General features: G+C 35.1%; 1 protein-coding gene across 1 annotated transcript in view; it reads right to left on the bottom strand.

The window, feature by feature from the left end:
* Positions 1-23,258, bottom strand: part of MOXD1 (monooxygenase DBH like 1) — an 81,202-nt gene that overhangs the window by 12,174 nt on the left and 45,770 nt on the right. The window contains exons 5-9 of the mRNA XM_004609091.2: positions 11,098-11,277; positions 9,926-10,028; positions 7,885-8,051; positions 6,623-6,814; positions 4,861-4,920 (exon numbers count right to left, since the gene is read on the bottom strand). Of these exons, the coding sequence (XP_004609148.2) occupies positions 4,861-4,920; positions 6,623-6,814; positions 7,885-8,051; positions 9,926-10,028; positions 11,098-11,277 (702 nt within the window). The remainder of the gene's footprint in view (positions 1-4,860; positions 4,921-6,622; positions 6,815-7,884; positions 8,052-9,925; positions 10,029-11,097; positions 11,278-23,258) is intronic.

The following is a 23,258-nucleotide window of genomic DNA, read 5'->3' on the forward strand; positions in this document are numbered from 1 at the left end:
TTTACAGACCTTAAAAAAGTCAACAAAATGCAAAAGTCAAGTACTACGAGATTCATACCTAGACATGGCATAGCTATTATTGCTAAATGACAAAGTCAAATAGAAAAATCTTAAGAGCAGTAAGAGAAAAATAATACGTCACATACAGGTAAGACACTAGACTCAATTGAAATTTCATCATAAATTACGGAAGTAACAAAAAGATACTGGAATGACATACTGAATGATCAAAAGGACAAGGAATTTAGGAACTCTGCATCCAGCAAATCATCTGTCCAAAAAAGTGAATGTGGAAAATGTAGTATATTACTCATGTAATGATCAATCAAATAATGTAATGGCCAATATAGAATGGTTCACTCGTTGCAAAAAATGTAATGTCTTGCACTTTATGAGCAAGGCAGGGGATAGGAAATGGGAGAAGTTGATATAAAAATGAGGGGACAAGGATGGCCATTCAAAATTATACCAAATTGTAGGAAGGGAGCTGGACTCTTGGATTCTCTCCTTGGTCGCTGCTTGGCCCTGGAGGAAGCAAAACTTTAAGTGAGGTATTCTTTGCTACAAAGAGTAATGCTCAGAGAGGGAAAACCATGAGCTCTTATTATCTGATGCTTTCAATAGCTAGGTTTCAGTCATGCGGGCCTTGATTGAAGATATTTAGACAAAGTCAACACAGATACTAAGATAGTAATTTATTATATCTTGAATCAGAGATGTTCAAACTATATCACATGCAAGACATGTCAAAAATAAAACCAACACAATTCACTGAAAACTCTCTCTCTGTGACTATTTTCAATTTTCTTTTTTAAAAAGCATATGCACATTTCCATTAATGTGATTATTATGGGAAATGTTCTCTCTTCCTCACCTTAACCACAGCCTTCTGATATTCCTATTTCATGATAATTCATTCCACTTTACCGTCTGTTCACTAACATACATTTTTTAGGGGTGGAAGGCACGTCTGGCCATGCTCAGGGCTGACTCCTGATTCTGTGCTCAAAGGACCACTCCTGCAGGGACTCAAGGGAGCATATGTGGTGCTGGGGATCAAACCTTGTCACCACACGCAAGGTAAGCATCCTACATACTGTCTGATCTCTATAGCAGATATGTATTCTTAAACAACAAATTGTTTAGCTTGTTTCTAGAAAATGTCTAGAAAATGTTGTACTACACATTTGCTCTTTTCAATAAGCATTATGTTCTTCTCAATAATATATGTTAGTACATTCATTCATTTTTGTAACTATTTACTATTTATTTGGGTTGGGTGGACCACACCCAGTTAAGCCTGGGTACTACTCCAAGCTCTGTACTAGGGGCTTGCTGGGAATTATGGCATGCCAGCGATTAAACCAAGGTGGGGGATGTGAAATGCAAGGCAAGTGTCTTGACCCCAATATGTCTTCATGCCCCCATTTTATGCATGTTATAATGCATTTATAGATTCTTCTTTGACAATTAGTTGAGATGTTCCCAATTTTATCATTCTTCTCTTTTTACACATTAGTATGAATAATTAATTTATTTGTCTCCTAGAAACAATTCCTGTGAAAGTAACCTCAATGTTAAAACAACATAGATATGGAAATGGGTGGAACTTGACAGAATGCCCAGTTTTATTAGATGATGACATGTTTCCCCAAATCAGTATTTTTAATTCAAATCCCTACTAGCAGTGTATGAGTTTTCTAATATAGTACATTGGAATCATAATTTTGAACTCACTACTATTGACAAAGTAGTGAGTTTAAAATATCTTATCCTTGGGGGCCGGAGCGATAGCACAGTGGGTAGGGCGTTTGCCTTGCACGTGGCCGACCCAGGTTCGATCCCCGGCATCCCATATGGTCCCCCAAGCACCGCCAGGAGTAATTCCTGAGTGCAGAGCCAGGAGTAACCCCTGAGCATCGCTGGGTGTGACCCAAAAAGCAAAAAAAAAAAAATATATCTTATCCAGTTTACACTTTCATGGCCCTGGTTTCAAATGAAATTGAGCAACCTTTTAAATGTTAATTACCTATTTGGTCTTTTGTTCCTGTGAAATACATTTGTCTTTTGCTTCTTTGAAAAAACTAAAATTTAGGGGCTGGAGTGATAGTACAGTGGGCAGGGCGTTTGCCTTGCATGTGGCTGACCCGGGTCTGATTCCCAGCATCCCATATGGTCCCCTGAGCACCGCAAGGAATAATTCCTGAGTGCAGAGCCAGGAGTGATCTCTGTGCATCGCCAGGTGTGACCCCCTCCCGCAAAAAAAAAAAACCCTAAGATTTATATAATAATGGTTTTCTTAGTTTTGTAAGTGTCATACCCAGCTGTGCTAGGAGAAGGTGTGGGCCATAGCTGGCAACATAGTACTGACAGTTTGGTGCTCAGGGGTCGCCAGGGCCACATTCATGACAGGGATCATGTGTGTGAAGGGTTCTAACACAGGACTCTGCACTTGCTAGCTATGTGTCCAACCATTGGAGCCACGTTGCTGGCCTCTGTATACTAATGCTTTGTTAATCTACATATTGCAAATAACAAATTCCCATTTAAAATGTGTCTTTTCACGTACCAGTGCTTTGACTACAAAAAGATTTAAAGAAGTCAAATTCATTGATCTTTTAATGTTTTGTGCCTTTTATATTTTGTTGAAGAAATTCTTACGTACCACTGTCATAAAAATACACTTATATATCTTTCTCTTAAGGTTTTTATATTTTGCTTTTCACATTCAAATATTTAATCTAACTAGAATTAGCTGTTATGCTTTGTTCAAGGTAAAGAAACTTTGTCGATGTCATCTGACAGACACCCAGATGAAAACCTATCCTGTCCTTTCTATCCGAATGACATGTCTATAATTAATCAAGTTTCCCTATAAAGGACTTGGAGATCTGGTTTTGGGATCTCTAGTCTGCACCACTGTTTTAACTCTGAAAGCAAAGCATCTGCAGTAGCTGGCATATCTGTAAAAAACACCTTTATATTTAAAAGCTTTCCAGTTTATTCTTCTTAGTAATGTCTTGTCTATTCTTAAACTTTTGCTTTCCTTTGCAGATTTTAAAATCAACCTGGTGCATGTAAAAGTTACAACTAATATTTTAAAAATATTTAAAAGAAAAAAATGTTTGCAGTCATGGTGAAGATTTCTTAGTAAAGAAACCACAATTCCAAAATACAAAATAGCTCCGAGTATTTTACTGACATTATATCAAGTTTATAGATCAATTTGGACAAAAGGATTATCTTTATTTTACTGGGCCTTACTATGGATAAATATGGAAACTCTTAATTTATTTTTGAGGTCTTACAAATAAAAATGTACATTTCCAGAAGCATAGCACATATAATGCTAGATTTTATTTTTATAAAACTAACAGTTTTCAATGTTGATATAATTTCTTGTGAGTGAATATAAATTTAATTTTAGGTATAAATTTTGAGCATTTTTGATACAAACTTATAACAGTAGAGAAAAATGTTTTTCATCTTTGCTTTTTTCCTTTTTTATCTTTATACCTATTTTTCTTTTCCAGGACAACATTGAATAGGAACAGTAATAATTATCATCCTTTTTATACTACCTGACTTTAAGGAAATTCTTTTAGAGTTTCACTTAGTTTGCTATTTCTCATAGGTTTTTCACAGTTTCTTTTGTTCTGGTTGGAGCGATAGCACAGTGGGTAGGGCATTTGCCTTGCATGTGGCCAACCCGGGTTCAATTCCTCCATCCCTCTCAGAGAGCCTGGCAAGCTACCAAGAGTATTCCACCCACAGAGCAGAGCCTGGCAAGCTACCCGTGGTGTATTCAATATGCCAAAAACAGTAACATCTCACAAGGGAGATGTTACTGGTGCCCGCTCAAGCAAATCGATGAACAACGGGACAACAGTGTAGTGCTATAGTGCTACTTTTGTTCTGGTTAAGGCAATTCTTTCCAACTTCCTGGTTTACTAACTGTTCTTGTTTAGTAATTGTAGGACTTAGTAATTGTAGGAATCTTTCTAATGCTATGATTGATAATTTCGTATATATTTGCTAATATAAAACAATTTTACATTCCTTAGATTAAACTCAAATGAGTCATAACACTACTTTTCATATATTTTTTCATATAATTTTCATATAATTTTTCATATAATACAGAATTGTAGTTTTCAATACTTTGCCAAACATATTTCTATCTGGTCCATATTGATTTCTTTATATCCTGTATCAAATTTTAGTATTAATATTATGATATATTCTTAAAATGGCTTGCTTAGGGCTGTGCCTTTTCCCTCTTTTCCCTGGAAAAGATTTAATGCAGCATAGATAAACTGTTCCTTGAATATTTGATGAAACTCTTCAGGTAATCTGTAGGAATTACATTTTTCTTGGGTCAAGAAACCCTAAGGTCATGAAATTCACTGTTCCTCTTGAAGTCTTGATTCATCTCCATCCAGACTCAAGTAGACAGTCATTAGTGATGAATGATAGGTCTTTATTAGTAATATTTTGTGAAGAAATCCTTAAAGAATGGAGTTGGAGAGAGAATCAATGAACTGAGTGCATGCTTGGTAAGGGGAGGCCCGAGTTTGATTGACAGCCCTAATTGGACCCTAAACACCCAAGCAAGCCCTGAACACAAAAACACTGCTGGATATTGTCCACCATGGAAAACAACAATCTAACCTAAAAGACTAAAGAGTTATCTAACAAATAACAGAACAGCTCTGATTTTTACTTTTATGAATTTTCACATTTGAGACATTTAGGAATTTAGCTGCCGAGTGGATATATTTTTAGTTGTTCACTCCTAAAATTGAAGATCATTCCTCACTATCCACAAAGGAATATCAATAATATCAAAATTTTTCTTACCCATGTCATCAGGGCTCTATCTTTAGTGTTGTAACGACATTCAGTGATCAGATTATCTCCCTGAAATAAAAGGAAAAGTATTCATTTTGGGGTACTATGTTGTGTTTGGTCAATGCTCTTGTAAGTTAACATTTAATTTCCTATATGAATGATCACATCAATTAATTTTATTCAGGAGAACACTTTTGAACTAGTAAATAGATCAAATTCAAAATTATTAATATAATAAACAAATGGCGCTGTGTTCAGGCCAGACTGAACATGTGCTAGCTGCATGACCTTAGGTAAGGAAATGAATCATCTGGACACAATTGTTCATGTAAAAACAAAAGCAATAAAAATAGCAGTTATTGTGCACAGATGTGAGGAAATTAAATGACACAATGCACTTCTAGTCTTTAGTAGAGATAAACACTTCATAAATGCCAGCAATAGATACTAGCTTCTATATTACCTTAGTTTCTATTATTTCATATATAGACCTGTTTATAAATGATTCTTTTACTTCATTATAAAAGAAGTGTGAGGTTTATTAATAGCAATTTACTATCCTAGAATTGTCTAAGCTTTTGAGAAATTCAACACACATAGGAAATAATGTTTTTATGGATCTCTATTTGGAGTGATAGCACAACGGGTTGGGCTTTGCCTTGCACGTGGCTGACCCGGGTTCGATTTCTCCATCCCTCCGAGAGCCCAGCAAGCTACCAAGAGTATTCCGTGGCATATTCGATATGCCAGGCAAGCTACCCGTGGCATATTCGATATGCCAAAAACAGTAACAATAAGTCTCACAGTGGAGATGCTACTGGTGCCCGCTCGAGCAAATTGATGAACAACAGGACCACAGTGCTACAGTGCTATAGTGCTACCATGTTACTTAAAGGAAATAGGCATCAGTATCTCAACACACTTACACACACCTAGGATTTGTTCATTGCACACCAGGTGGATAGCCCTGAGAGAATGTTATTAGTTGGAAGATCCTCAAACTGCAAACTGCACCATGAAATGAGTGTGGCCTTTAAAAATATAGATAAGATCATTGTTTCTCAAACCTAAACTTTCTGTGCTCAGGATAATGAGATAACTTTTGTTTATAGAAAAATACATTGCTGTAAAACTTCTTAAATAGTATAAGAATCTGCCGTTTATGATGGAGCAAGGATATAGGGAATTATATTACTATTGAACTTGATAGCCATAAAATATAGTTAATTAGTAAAATAAGCATCATATGTTTTAAGCCTTTATTATTATAAGGCATAAAATTACCTTCTATGCCTTTCCACCATAATCTCAAGTACTAAACAGCATAATATATACTTAGTGTGTTAAATACCTTTGTCAAGTGAATGTATTATCATTATATTCATTGTCACAGAAATCAAACTTCCCAAAAGTATCTATGACATAAGGAAAGTGCTGATTCTATCATTACCAGTGCAAACAAAAGCACTGTTGAGTGGTTAGTCGAGCAAGAAAACCAGTTATGTTTAGTGCTCAGAGCCCAGTTTTTTTATTTGCTTTTAAAATCAATATCTTGAGTCTCCCCCTGGGGTTAACAAGAAAAATGAGTTTGGATTTTGGAAAACAGATCAAACACATTCCATCTGGGCTGTGGAACACCCAAGGCGGGTGGTGTTACAAATATGGATATGATCAGCAGTTCACTTCCCTAGTAGAAAACTTGTTAAATCTCGGCAGATAGGTCTTTTGGCTTCTATAAAACTTGGTGAAAGAAAGAACAAAACATTCATACTGGTAGGATAGTTTTTTCTTCTTTTAGATACTGAAACTCCTGAAAATTGAAGTCAAAATCATCATCATAAGCAAGTAATTTCATCTCCTCTCCTTTGCGAAAGTGACGCAGCTTGATCCCTCTGCCAGCCAGGTGAGCATGGAGAAGAACAGCAAACACATGGATTCCACTTGGCTTTTCAGCTTCCAGTGCCTACGGGGACACAGAGGAAAACTCAATTAGCTCCAACAAATACATGTTCAGACAGTTCATGTCAAAACAGCCTTGCAGGGACAACTGAGAAGAAAAGCTAAGCAAATTAAGTGAATGCATGAGCTGCCAAACATTTTGAATTTGAATTTTTCCTTATTTCTTAACAGTGTTATCCTTGTCAAGCCACATTTGTCTGGAGAGAGGAAATTAATGCTTACTGAGGACCTACTACACTATGACTAAATGTTATCTTTTTATTTTCTTCTTTTTAGTTCGCCCTCTCCCTCTCACCTCGATCTTCTTTTAAAGAGAAACTCAAATGTCCTTTAAGAGATTCTAGTATGCTAGTACCCTTAATCAAAATTCTAAGATGAGGACATTATAATACGTTTTCAGTTAAGAAATTCAAGGTGTATAAATGGAAATAAATTAATTTCCCATGGTCCTACAATTAATAAATAATTACAGCAATTTGCTTTATGATCTGAATAATACAGAAAAGTATAATCTTTCCACTTCACCAACTACTATACACTTCACAGCATAAATGCATGAAGAATATTTGGAAAAACTGTCATAAAAGGAAAAAAAACTATAAAAACTTATGTTTGATTTTTTTCTTTCTTAAATACATAATCTTGTGTGCTATTCTTGCTTTCTGGACTAATAAAGCAATTACAGAGCTTTTCAGATTAAAGGAATCCAATAATAAAGCAAAAAGAACTTTTAGTAACCAATAAAAAGTAACAAAAGTGAGTAAAAGAGAAAATATACAGGAAGAAACACTAGATAGACAAATAAAAGTGGAAACTAAAAGTTATAGCATTCAATATGAAAAAATAAAGGCAGGAAAAGGAAGAAAAATTGGCTTCGGAATTCTATTCTGATGGTCCTCAAGATTTAAAAAGAGCATTCAAGTTCTTGCTAAAAACCATACATCATGGATTTTGAAGTTTGAGAGGAATAAATCATGAATAATTGTTTTAAATCCTGGGATACTTTAGAAAATACTGTTCTGAGAGTATAGTTTAATCTCTAAATAGCAGCCCCTTGATTTAGATGCAGCATACCTCATCCAGGCATTCCAGGGTGCAGTGACCCTCCGACAAGAACTCAGGCATTCCGGGAGGAATGGTATGAAAGAGGCTAACCCAAAGGCCAGCCTCAATCACCCCAGCATCGTAATTCCTTATATCTGTAGTATGAAATAACCTCAGTCCAGAACTATCTATTAAACCTAGAATAAGAATACATAATTAAAAGTGAATTAGAGATATTCATTTTTTAAAGCTCTCCCCATTCAACTGAGAGGATTTATCCATTTCCCTTAAAATCTCACATGGAGAAAGAAGATGAGAAAAGATTAAATAAGAACAACATTCAACTTTACAAGCAAGAATTGAAAAGACCAGATGCGATTTTATCAGCAACCATTTTTTACTCACTCAGCCTACTGTGAAATGCTTAAGTTATCCAGCTGATATACTGCACAATTTTCTAACATAAAGACAGAATGAAGTTTAAACCCATTTTTTATAAAAGAAAAACACAAGATGGTTTTATTTCATATACTTTGGAGGTCAGGTTTATCACCATCTCATAGAGGCAAGACTCCCTCCATCTAAAAACCAGTGCTGATGAGAAACTACTAAATATTGACTTTCTATGTGGCTAGTCTTTATGTTTTTATATGTATGTGACTCTCTACATGTATAGTTTATATGTTATTTTACAGTCTTACCTTTCTTTCTAGTTTATATTTTTACTTAAAAAAACACTTAGGGGCTATTTAGTCAACCAGCATAAAGATTTTATTATGTGAAGAGAACTACATAAGGCATTGTGGGGAGATGACTAAGATATACTCGGGGCTATGACCTAGTTATAAGGAGTAAAATTTTGAGTCCTGAGCACTTAACAAATCTATTTCTCTAAATTCGTTAACTGACAGCCTTCATAGGATGACTTAGCTACTTGTGGCTCCAAATTGATCCTCAGATAAATTAGCATATAATGAGTACTAAGTATTATGATATTGATTACGTTACAAGCTACCAAGAGTATCTCGCCCGCATCACAGATCCTGGCAAGCTACCCATGGAGTATTGGATATGCCAAAAAGATATGCCAATAAGTCTCACGATGAGAGATGTTACTGGTGCCCCTTCGAACAAATCGATGAGCAACGAGATGACAGTGACAGTGACTCTCTCTATCATAGTGATGTATTGTGATTTTTTTGTGATTGTATCGTTACTTTTTCCTGCACTGCAATTTTGTGTCTGTTTCTTGGTAATATTATATCATTAAGAACAGATTTAGCCTATAGTTGTTTCTCAGTATTTGCAGAAGTATATATTGATGTAAAATAAGTTATTTCTGTTTATAATTCCACATGGAATCTTTCAATATTTTGGTTTTAAAATATTATTTAAACAAATTCAATAATCAATGTAAGCATTTATACTTCTTCATTTTAACATCTTATTATATCATATCACTGCCTGAATAATTTTTTAGTATATCTATGGTTTGCCTACCAACACAGTTTTTGCTGTTGTGATTAATGCTGCTTTTTCACATGGGGTCAGAAAACATTTCCAAAGTATTTGGACAAATTTATGTCAGAAAGGGGAAAAATACTTGTTAATCTGTTACCTTGTAAATATTTTGCAAAGGATTGTTTCAGGATTAGTGACCACATATGCCCATTTGCCTAATTCAGTGCTGGATAATCCCTGCTGCCCGGTATAACTATAACCTCTTCCACTCACAATTATTTTATTATTCCACTCACAAGTATTTTACACAATCATTCAAAGTTTTCTTATTAGGATACAAGATTTATTACTTAATTTTAAGACTGGTTAATACTATATTTTAACTCTATAAAAATAAGAATTGTAGAATAGTTAACAACTAATCATAGGAGTGATGAGAGAGATGATAGGTTAAGGCACTGTCCCTCAAGTTCAGTTTGAGTCCCAGCACATGGTCCTCCAAGCACAGACCTGGGTATATCCCCCATGTACAGCCAGGTATGACCCATATGACCCAAACTCCCCCGCTCTAAATAAAATCATTGATAGACTATATGAAGAACAAACTCACCTTCCTTATTTGTCGGATTGTCGTAATGGACTTCCAGGAGAACATAATGAGGATCTATTGGAGTGCCCAGGGATAATCCAACATGAGGTGGATAGGAAAAACCCTAAATAAATAAAACTCTATGAGATAATATTCTAAGGAAGTTTAACTTTTATTTTTTGCTCTCAATATATAACTATTTTATATTTTGGTTAGCCGATTCCATTAAGACCTGTTTTCTTTTTTAAAATTTTGATCGATAATCTGTGGTTTATCAATACTATTGATACGTGTTTCTCATGCACTTAATTCTAATACCACACACATCAATAGTATATTACCTCTCTCTTCCAAGATCTCCAATGCCCCTCGCTCCCAACCACCCCCAACAACCCTTCCTCAACTCAGTTGTGTGGACTGGTTCTCCCATTGTGTTGCCTTTGGACTTTTGTTGCTACTATGCATATTTAAGTGCCCTATATGAGAGAGATAATTCTGTATTTATCCTTTTCTTTCTAACTAACTTTACTCAGCATAATATCCTCTAGTTCCATCCATGTTGCTGCAAATCGCATGACTTTGTTCTTTGTTAGAGCTGCATTGTAACATCATACCACAACCTCTTGATCCCTTCATCTGTGGTTGTGTATTTAGGTTGTTTCTATATCTTGCCTATTTTACTAAGTGCAGCATGAATATAGGTGCACATGTATCATTTTAAATTAATGTTTTTGTGTTTTGGGGGGAATAGATGCTAAGAAGTCACATCTCTGGATTGTATAATCATTCTATTCTTATTTGGGGGATAGATTTTTGCTTTTCAAAAAAGTCTAACCCAGATGACATTTCCACCAATAGTGGATGAGGGTTCCTTCTGCACAACAACCCCATTAACATTGACTGTTTCTGAACTTTTGGATATGTGCCATTCTCACAGGTTTGATATTTGATAGTTTAGCTCAAAACAAAAATCATGTTCAGAGTAAAATTCAGCAGCATACAAACTCCACTGATCTTTAATTGCTAAAAATTAAATTGCTTAAGAAAAAAAATATTTCCTATGTTGCTCCCACATTAAAAACAGAGAATATATTTTTATAGTATAACTAATGCATTTCTACTGTATTATTATTATAAGAAAAAGCACAATCAATTAATTGTAAAATTCATAATCTCAGTAGTATCAGGCCCACCTCTCCACCGATGGCCCAGGCAAAGATAACAGTCTCGCAGGTTAGGAAAGCATCGGGCATGTTAGGGTGGTAGCACTCGTGGCCATAGTCCAGGACACTGTCATTAAAGTTGCTGCTGCACTGATAAAGCAGGATGTGATGGACCAGACTCTCATGGCCTCTCTGTATCACTGGCTCAACCTAAAAAAAAAAATGAGAGGAAGGGTACAATAAATGAAACTATCTACAACACTTTCCAATAACATGAAAGTTGCATAAACGATTCCCTATTTCTCGAAAGAACAGTCTTATGAATTATGTAAAGGTGTTTGGTTCAAGTATAATTTTTCCTGTAGATAATAACAATTATAATGAGGAAACAATGAGAATAATAAATGAAAAAAGTAATTATTCCAAAAATCACAGGACTTTAATTATCTATAAGCTACCCGTGCATATATGATATGCCAAAAACAGTAACAACAAGTCTCACGACAGAGACATTACTGGTGCCCGCTCGAGCAAATTGATGAGCAGTGGGATGACAGTGACAGTGAGTGACAGATTTAATTCATTTTTATTTCCCTTACTACTTGCTATAACAGATACTTTAGAACTTGTTTTCTCTTTCAGCACTTACCTTGCCTAATAAATTATAAATACAGTAAACACATGGTAATATCCTGGAGAGTCTAAAATGCACAGAAAATTTAGATAATTTTTACTAAGCCTAGTGGGACTATAGTGTTATTATCACCGGTTACAGGGCTCTTTGGACTTTTTTTTCATCTTACGAAAATGCCTTAGAATGAATGATAGGGGAGATATTATAATAGATGCCTGAGAAATGCAAAAGATTATAAGAGGTTACTATGAACAATTTTATGCCACCAAGATTGAGAACGTAAAAGAAATGAATGATTTCTTAGAATAAAAAAACTTCAAATATTATACCAAGAGGATACTGAAAATATAACCAAACCAATCTCAAGTAAAAAAATTGAAACATTAATTTAAAATCTCCCCATGAACAAAAGCTCAGTTTCAGCTTGGCTCACTAGTAATTTCTATAAAAACTTCCAAGAAGACAGTGTTCATATTTCTTAAATTCTTTCAAAATATCAAGAAAACAAATATCCTCCCTCATAGCTTAATATCAAAACCAAAAAGAGACATTACTAAAATATGAAATTATCGACCAACATCCCTGTTAAACACTGGCACAGTGATCCTCAACAAAACTATAGGGAATAGAATTCATAAATGTGTCAAAAGAATTTTACATCAAGATTAAATGGGGTTTATCCTAAGGATGTAATAATGATTCAATATATGCAAAGAAATTAATGCAATACAGCATATAAACAAAAGGACACCTAAGAATCACTTGGCTGTATCAAATTATTCAGAGAAGACTTTTGACAAGATTCCACATCCGTTCATGATAGAAGCCCTCTCCAAAAATCAGGATAGAGGGAACATGTCTCAGCATAGTAATAGCTACCTATAACAAATTTATTGAATTCAGTGTTGAAAAACTGAAAACTCTTCCCTTGAGATCAGATACAAGGCAAGGAAGTAAACTTCTTATTCAACACAGTTTTGCAAGTCTTTGCCACAGCAATAAGATAAAAGATATGAAGAGAATCCAAATTGGAAATCAAACTATCACTATTTTTAAGACATAATAAATATACATTGAGAACCCTAACTACTACACACACACACACACACACACACACACACACACACCAAAAAAAAAAAACCCTACTAAAAACAGTACACTAATATGGTATTGGATTACAAAATTATTACACAAAAGTCTGAGTCATTTCCATGAGTAAATAATGACCTAGTAAAAAGAGAAATTAAAAAGAGAAAACACATTCAAAGTGGCAATCAGAAATGTCACATACCTAGGATTCAACTTAACAAGGATGTTAAATACTTATTAGTGAAAAACTATAAATCACAGCTAAAAGAAACAGAAGAGGATACAAGATCATGGAAAGATATTCCATGTTCATGTATTGGAATACTCAACATTGTCAAATAACTTTCTTACCTAAAGCATTATTCAGATTCAATGTCATACCTATTAAAATTCTATTGACATTCCCTGAACACTTGGAACAAACTACTAAAATTTTGTGGAACCACAAAACTCTCAGAAGAGTCAAAGAAATTCTCAGCAAATAAAAAGATAGTGAGAGGTATCACATTTCATGACTTTGAATTGTTTAAATTTTTTTGTTTTTTTTTAATTGAATTGTTAAAAAGCTTTAACAATCACAACTGCGCGGTGCTAGATAAAGACAGACCCACAGAATGGAACAGATTTAAGAATCCAGTGATAACTCCCAGATTTACGGGTAATTAATTCATGACAAAATAGTTTTGTACATGAGTAATAACAAAGAAATTCTCTTCAACAAATGGTGCTGAAAAAAACTGGATAGCAACATTTAAAAAAATTAAATTGGAAGTATACTTAGGCCATTCACAAAAAAAGTAAATTTAAGGCATATTAAATACTTGGAGATTAGACCAGAAGCAGTCAAGTACATTGAAGGAAATATATGAGGAACTTTCCAAGAAACAGACCTCAGACGTTTCTTCAACAAGATAAACACAGAGGCAAAGACAATAAAAAAAGAAAAAAAGAAAAAAACAAAACCAAACAGAACAGCATCAACTTAAAATTTCTATGGGACCTTCTGATGCTTCTCTGCCATTGCAAGTATGGCCTGCCTCCCTTGCTTTATCAAGGGAACTAATCCCAAAGTGGAGGCAAACCCATCCCCCATACTCCACAGCTCCTTGGTTTGGATAGATTTGAACACCCTCCACAACCGACCTATTCCACATACAGAAGATAGTCAACAGCTCCTAAAGCGCATAGACACGATTTCATTTCTTTAAATTTTGGCAGAGATAGTAGCACTGTAGCATTGTTGTCCTGTTGTTCATCCATTTGCTTCAACGGGCACCAGTCATGTCTCCATTGTGAAACTTGTTATTGTTTTTGGCATCAAATATGCCACAGGTACCTTGCCAGGCTCTGCTGTGTGGGCGAGATACTCTAGGTAGCTTGCCGGGCTCTCCGAGAGGGACAGAGAAATCGAACCCGGGCTGGCCGAGTGCAAGGCAAATACCCTACCCTCTGTGCTATCGCTCCAGCCCAGAGATAGTAATAAGAAATAAATGTGTTATATGCACACCAAGGGGTAGGCTTGGGGAGAGGAGAAAGCCTGGGGACATTGATGGAAGGAGACACTGCTGGTGTGATAGGTGTTGGAACGTATGCCTGATGTAACTCTATAATGAACAACTTTGTAAATCATGGCATCTTAATAAAAACTAAAAGAGAAAAACTCTATTATTTCATATGTTATAAAAAGTATTTTTAAAGTATAGATGCTATTTACAGATTTTGGCTTTAATGCCCATGATCACAGATGTTTTTGTGATCTAGGTTCTTGTGTTCCTAGATTCTAAGACATTTTTCTTTTACCCTCAACCTGTTCAGTTTAGATCTAAACAGGTATTTCCATAAACACAAATAATTACAGAGTACAATAGATATATTTTAAGGACCTGGAAAATAATAATTTTTGAGTACCCCTCTAGTACTGATAAATAATAAATTAGGAGACTAATCATTCCAAATAAGATACACCTACCTAGTATGATAGAAACGCTTATGTCTCTATTCCTGATGTATAAGTGATGTCCAGAAAAATGTATGCATGAGTACTTTGCTATAAGTCTATTAAAATATCCAAAAGTCTATGTCTAAATTGAAAGTAAATACATCTTTTATAAACTAAAAAGAATTATTGAGTCTTTTTTCAATCACCTGAATAAAGGAATCAAGATACTAAAGGAAATAAAAGCTTCTTCACAGCAAAAGAAACTTAACCTAAAGAAAAAAAAAACTACTGAATGGAAGAAAATATCACACACTACATATGAAAAAAAGATAACACCCGAGTCAACAATCCCATCCAGAAATGGGAAAAAAATAGGTATTTCCCCAAAGAAGACATTCCAATGGCCAATAGGCATAGGAGAAGTATTTATTACTATTTATTATTTATTATTATTATTAATTACTTATATTAGGGAAATGCAAATCAAAATAACAATGAGATATCACACCAGTAAAAATGGCATATACGAAAATGCTTGGAAATATCCAGTGTTGGCAGCGTTGCAATGAGAAAGGAACCTTCAACTTCTGTTAATGACTATGACATCTGGTTCGACCTCTATGGAAAGCAATAAATCTCTCAAATACGTAAGACTAGAATTCCCCTAAGACCCAGTGATACCACTTCTTGGCATTAACAAATCACAAAGTTATAATACATAAAACAAAATCACAAGAGCATTAATGATCACATCTATGTTCATTGCTCACCTACTACAATAGCCAACATGTGAAAACAACTCAAATGCCCAAATACAGACGAATGGATCATTAGTACCTCCTCTGAAGACAGCTTCAGTCGAAAAACTCCTTATGAAAACAGCTGAACATTGTCATATTTCAAAATCCTCATGATTTTAAAATCTTCAAGAACCAATGACCTAAATAGTGACACTAGTTCTAAGAGATATTTTTGCTTAAGTCCCATTGTATTGCTTTGTAAAGGGTCACTTTCCTGCAGATCTGGGACTTCAAAATTAAATATTTCAAAATTGGGTGTTTGCAGACCTTTGCAAAATGTAATCAGTTAAGAAGAGACTATGCTAGCTTAACATGGATCCTTTGTCCAATGACTATTGTATTTTATAAATAAGAAGAGGAGGTAAATTCAGACTCTAATACACACAAAGCATGCAAAGACAGAAGTAGTGACTGGAAAGTTATCACAAGCCAAAGACAGCCAGAAAACACCCAATATGAAAGATTCGAGGAAAGTTCTCTCCTAAAATCTTCAAAGTGACTATGACTCCGTTGATACTTTGAGTTTCTGGATTCCAGTGCTGTGAGAGAATAAATTTCAGCTATTGCAAGATGCTCCATTTATCATTACTCATGATGGCATCTCTAGCTTGCTAATATGCTCCCCATTATCAACCTGCAGACTTGTACTTGTATATGGAGGTCTTGTTTGTCTCTGAATTCACAACATGAACTGGTCAAAATAAATGTATTCTTCCCCTTATATGACTGAGGTTAAACAAGTCTCATTATTTTAGTTAAAAATACGTGCATCTTGTTTTAATTTGGGGGATAATATGGGGAGAAGGTTCCCTTCTTGTCCTAAGTATACTAAGCTCAGAGAGAGAAAAACAGGATGTTATTAGAGCGCTTATGAGCAATTTTCCTATACTTATTCTTCCAAGTCTACCCATTTAAGATGCTACTTGTTGAAACATGAGTGGAACAGAGCTCTCCAACAACAACTTGTAATTCAATAAATTAAAAATTAAAACAAAAGGATAGGTGATGGGTGGAATCTTTAATGAGTTGGGGAGTTTGTAAATCCCCGTCACTTTCTTGCCTGTTCTTGTTCTTGCCATCCTGCTTTATATACCTACCCGAGGCTTGTCCACCCTTTCTGACAAAGGTTAACCTAAGGGTAGCTTATAACAATGATACTGCCTGTGAGAACATTTCAACCTAAAACTAGCAAGATAGATATGCTCATGTGTCATTTTAAGACAAGGATTCTGTGCCTCTCCCTTTCCTCCTTCCTGTCCTTTTAGGAAAAGGATTCTTTGCCTCTCCTACCCCTTCTTGTCCCCATCCCTCAAGGCACTGTTCCTTTTACTTGATAGTATATCCAACTTCTTGCCAGCACCAGTGTTTTCCCCTTTGTCAATTATTTGCACATAAATCCTTATCTCAAGAGACTGTAACTGGGAACTTAACCTAAGACCAGTAAAATCACGAAAGAGCATGTTTTCTGAGCTTGAATATTGCTCTATCCATTTCTATCTCTTGTTTCCAGATGCAAAACCTATCTTAGATTTTTGTCAGTAAATAAGTGACAATGACCTACCTAAAAATAACTTGAGAATGAAATAATTGCACAAATAAAGCAACACATACAATGTACATGTTCAAAGAATGAGAGCATTATTACATATATGAGATTCTAAGATTTTAAACACACTTAATATTATGCTACTTAGAGCCAGAGAGATGATACAGTAGGCAGGGCATTTGCCTTGTGAGTGGCTGACCCGAGATCAATTCTAGGTACTCCATATGGTCCCATTATCTCCTGAGTACTATCAGGACAATTATTCTATATCTGTCCTACTCCTCTGACTCATTTCATTCAGCATGATATTTTCTGTATTCATCCATTTATAGGCAAATTTCATGACTTCATTTTTCCTAACAGCTGCATAGTATTTCATAGTGTAGATGTACCATAGTTTATCTAGTTATCTGTTCTCGGGCATGCAGGTTGTTTCCAGATTCTGGCTATAGTGAATAGTCACATGTCATCCTGTTACTCATCGATTTGCTCGAGTGGGCGCCAGTAACATCTCCATTCGTCCCTGTCACATGCTAGTATAGCCCAATGGCATCTGCTCGCTCCAGGAACACAAAGAGCCTCAAACCGTTCTTTCAGGATCTTGACAAAGAAGTCTGACTATCTCATAGGTGGGTGGCCAGGCATTTTTTTTTGTGAATTTTTTCACAAATACTCATACTTCAAATTTTAATGTTAAGACTTGTTTGTTATAAATATTCAATAAAATGTTCCAATAGCCAACTATTCTCTCTTTTATCTACCTGGCAGTGTGTGACAGCTTGAGACCAAATGCCATAACCATATATTTTATCTTGCAAAACATTCATTGTTTGGAACACAGATTATTTGTGTATGTCATACCTATTTAGGATTTTATTTCTAATATATATGTATAAAAATGAGTTCTATTTTCTACATAGTGATCTTTTTTCTGAATATTACCTCTTCTTTCTCAAAGAAACCTATACATAGATATTTCCTATGTGAGTCTATGTAAGTTCCAAATAAACTTTCCATTCAATTTTTACATGAAAAATTTTTTCCTCTCAGGAGATGTTCTTACTTTGTTCATTCATTCACTTATGCCCTGAGAAATTACTATGTGTTCTAGTACGTGTCTAAAATTAAATAGGCATTAAATATGGTCTGACAATCTATATATTATATTAGAGAAGCTAAGGCCAACGTGATTATTGGTTTTTTTTTTTTTTTGGACTCTTAAGCCGTCACACTCTTCCAGGGAGATAGATCCTGGGCTATAAACTCTGAGGTCTTTTCAGAACAGGCGTGGGGAATCCTCTCCATCAGCTATGTTCAGCAGTCACCATGTCTAACTTCCTCTGCCATATAATGGTCCAGTTCCAGTGCTCCCGAAGCTGCTGCTGCTGTCTATACACTTCCAAATTTCACACTACTAACAGCACAGCATTAGGATGTTAACTTTGGTGAGTAATATGTTTAGAAGCCCACCAAGCTCAATGATTGTAAACAATCACACATAAGGCTCAACCAGCACCAACCAGCTCAGTAAATCCTCAATGACTTCAGTAATATCATTGTGAGAAACTTCAATGAACTCAAAGAAGCAATGACACTAATTATGAATAATCATTCTTGGTCACCTTCAGCATTGGTTTTCCTTGAAGACCTACAAATGGGATCCTGAATTTCTTTTTTTTTTTTTTTGCTTTTTTGGGTCACACCTGGCGATGCACAGGGGTTACTCCTGGCTCTGCACTCAGGAATTACCCCTGGCCGTGCTCAGGGGACCATATGGGATGCTGGGATTTGAACCCGGGTCGGCCGCGTGCAAGGCAAACGCCCTACCCGCTGTGCTATCTCTCCAGCCCCGGGATCCTGAATTTCTTACTACGCCATTGGTCTAACAATGACTCTCACTTCTCTTGAGTGCCCTGGGCCCATGAATCTGATCGCAACTTTTACATGAATTTAGGTATTTAGTGAATATCAGGATTTTAATATGATGGGTAATAAAAGAGATGTTCTCTCTCTTTCTTTGGACGTGAAAGAATATTCAGACATTTGAAGAGCTATTTTTTTATTGTGAGAGAAAGAAATTTAAGGAGGAAAGCAATAGCTTTTGAATCATAAACTTGTAGACTAAAGATTTGCTTAAAGTCACCTCAAGTAACACTCAGTTGAAATAAAATGAGTTTGATGCTGATAGTAATTATCCATGATAAATTTCTCTTTCAGTCATCCTTTGTCTTTCTCCCATATAAAGACAATGAAAACTGAGATGCACTGCACTGTAGCACTCTCGTCCAGTTGTTCATCGATTTGCTCGATTGAACACCAGTAATGTCTCCATTGTAAGATTTGTTGTTACTGTTTTTGGCATATTGAATACGCCATGAGTAGCTTGCCAGGCTCTGCTGTGCAGGTGGGATAATCTCAGTAGCTTGCCAGGCTCTCCAAGAGGGGAGGAGGAATTGAACCCAGCTTGGTCGTGTGTCAAAGGCAAATGTCCTATCAGCTGTGCTATTGGTCAAGTCCAAAAACAGATAACTATTCAAATCTAGACTATTATTTTTATTAATTCAGACTTATGGATAAAAAAAGGAGTTTCCAAAATAGTAAACAGATGAATTAAATTTCATAATCAATATGAAATAATTTGTATGAAAGTCACATTTTGATAATATAATACTATATAATAATAAAATTTTATAAATTTCATAATTTATATGAAAGTCACATTTTTTAATAATACTGAATATTGAGAATAATTCAAAGCAAAAGTCATCCTATTTCACCTTTATCAAATTATTCCAGTTACTTTCAAATCATATTAGTCCTTACTCTTATCTACCCTACCTGAATTATACCAATCCCACCTGCTTATCTTACTTCATGTTTAAGAGATTGCATACCAGATGATACTTCAAATATCACTCAGACAATATTCACAAATCACTAACTCACTAATCTGATCAATAAGATTCAGTGGCTGCATATAATGTATCCTATCTGATCAAGTTCAGACTTCTTTATCTGATATCCAGGGCTCTCTGTTATTGCCCACATGTTTCCTACACCTGCTATATTCATAAATTCCTACAGAGAATATCCTACCCTCTTTTGTCACATTTCTTCTTACCACCATGAGGGCATTCATAGTTTTTCCATTTAGTGCATCCCGTGTATTCAACTTTGTTTTTCAAAATTCAACATGTTCTTGAAGTACTGGGTTTTGTTTCCCCTGGATGAGCTCTTAACATTTTTTGGCTCCCATCTGCCTTGTTTCTATGAATTTCATGGGGGAAGTCGTACTATGTTGTAGCTTGAAGCTAAAGAATCCAAAGTCTGGCACTTACTAGTTGTATGACCTGAGACAAGTACTTACTTAACCTTACTGAAACTGAGTTTCCTTATTTTTACACTAGTAATTTTATTTATAGACTAGTATCTATCACTTAATAATTTGAACTAAACAGTTGAAAACTATAGTAAGTTCTGTACAAGTTAGCACTTGCACGATTCTATTGAACAAAATTACTTCATAAATAATTTTTCTCCTTTACTGGCATAGCAGCTCATAGTTTTATTACTTTCTGAAAATTTACTACATGGAACAGACTCCTTCAAAGTCTTTATTATCAAAGACTAAGATATTGCAACATCAAGACTAGATTTTAAGATTTTTGATATGCTACTACTTATATCTTTTAAATATGATCAGTTTTTAAACAATAAATTAAAATTTTAATATGAACCTGAACTTCAAATTTTGGCTACTCACAGACTTGAACATACATTTTATATAATGTAGACATATCTATGTCATAGAGACATAAAGCTTTATATTGCAGAAAAATGGCTCAGAGTTTTCCAACACGTGTTCTTTAATGCAGCAGTACATACATCAAAGGCATGGGTATAGCAAAATTTCTGTTAATCCTCCTTAGGATAGAAGAACATCCCAGACTAACATACTTTATGAAGGATAGTTTGCATAAATGTGGAACACTTTATAGAAACATTATTCCATATTAGAGAGTGACAGAATAGAACTGTGCAAAATACATGGCCATTCAATTTTTTTAAATGACCTATCAACCAACTGTGCTGGATAAGTGTAATCTTAAGATTAATGAAGAATAAACTGGAAGTAACAATTAGCTAAGCAAGATAATTCACAATTAAATTTAAAAAGCAAGAGTGGGGGCACCCAGGGAGAGCACAGCAGGAGAAGCCCTCAGTGGGAACAAAGCCATGAGTGAGTCCTAATGCTGTCACCGCCTGGGTATGATCCAAGCTGGCTGCCAGTTTTGATCCCTGACATCACTACAAAGTGTGTATCTCACAGTAACACAAAATGTGTGAACTCCACAACCAATCGTGTGACCTCCAGGCATTACCATGACAACTGAAATAAGGGTAAGGGAAATAAATAAAGCATCAAATAAAAGAAAACCCGAAACCATACTGAAAACATTCAAAACATTTATGTCAAGCAAAGAACTAGTTTACTTAGAACACTGGGTAAGGTGCTTGCCTAGCATGTTGCTGAGAGGTTTTATCCTTGGCCTCTGGAGCCCTCCAAGAACGATTTGTGAGCCAATAATAAGCCCTGAGAAATACATATACATACCCATATATATATACATATTTCCAGTTATATATACATATATATATACCAAAGCTCACATCACCCAACAACATGTTTAACAACATGTTTGTTGTTAAAGACATATATGTCTCCTATAGAGTGTATTAATGGCTCCTGTCAAAATAGAACAATCTTCACAGTTTCCTATATGAACACTCTTTTGTAAGCATATTCAGCAGTTCTTCATAACAGATAATATGAAATATATTATTTCGGTTATGTTTTGGACAGGGATTGGGGCTTGGGATGGAAACATTCTGATTTGGTGGTGGGAAGGTGTAATGGTGGTGAGATTGGGTATTTGAATCATCATCATCATCATCATCATCATCATCATCATCATCCCGTTGACTGTTGATTTTCTCAAGCGATCTCAGTAACGTTTCCATTCATCCTAGCCCTGAGATTTTAGAAGCCTCTCGTTACTCGTCCTTCCCAAAAGTGCCACATTAGGGGCTCATACATTGAATATTAAATGTAATCAAATATTGTGAACTAATTTCTGTCACTGTCACTGTCATCCCATTGTTCATCAATTTGCTCAAGCGGGCACCAGTAACGTTTCCATGGTGACACTGTTGTTACTGTTTTTGGCATAGCAAATGCGCCATGGGTAGCTTTCCAGGCTCTGCCATGCAGGCGAAATACTCTGAGAGGGACAGAAGAATCAAACCTGGGTCGGCCGTGTGCAAGGCAAACGCCTTACTTTTTGTGCTACAAAAAAGCTTTAATAAAACAGACCAAAACCCAAAAACTGAAAGATGAAAATAGACAATGCAAATGAATTAAAAAGCCATAACAAAGAGATTAAAAACTGAAGAAAAGCAGCTCTTAAAGTCTTTCATAATTAAATAAATGGAAATGAAAATTACATATTTTTCCATCTATTTCTTTATTATTATTAGGTAATGTTGGAAAATGCTGTGGAACAAATGTTCTTTCTCCACAAAATTCCTATGTTGAAATCCCGGCCATCTGTGAGTCAAGTGAGAGGTTTCAAAAGGAAATTTACTTTGCTGGTCTTGAACTTGGACTTGCCAGATTCTAGAACTGCGAGAAATAAATTTTTATTGTATAAGCCACCCAGTCTATGGTATTTTGTTATGGCAGGTCAAGGAGACTCTGAGAAAAAGTTTGTAATGGCATAAAACTGAAAATACACTAATGTTCCTAATCAAAGTACACTGAATTCAGAAAATGGGCTACCACAGAGTTATAGATGAATAAGAAAAAATTATGCACACTAAAGTATTTTACAAAAGGTAAACTGCGAATATGTAAAAGTAAATATTGAAACATATAGCCCCCACAGAGATCTAAAATTAAGAAAAGTGTCATATAAATAAAAATGAGAATTTAAATAAAACTTGTCATAAATGAATATAATTGCATAAGTATAGGAGATTTTAGAACAACAGAAAAAAATATTAATGATGCCTTATGGGAACAGTACATTCATGAAAGAAGTTAGAGTCTTTTCTCTTAATTTGATTGCCTCCTGCATTTAATTTTCTTTTTACAGGGACCAAATATTTTTAAATACATTTTTA

The sequence above is a fragment of the Sorex araneus genome, chromosome 4 (assembly GCF_027595985.1).
Source record: "Sorex araneus isolate mSorAra2 chromosome 4, mSorAra2.pri, whole genome shotgun sequence".
NCBI lineage: Eukaryota > Metazoa > Chordata > Mammalia > Eulipotyphla > Soricidae > Sorex > Sorex araneus.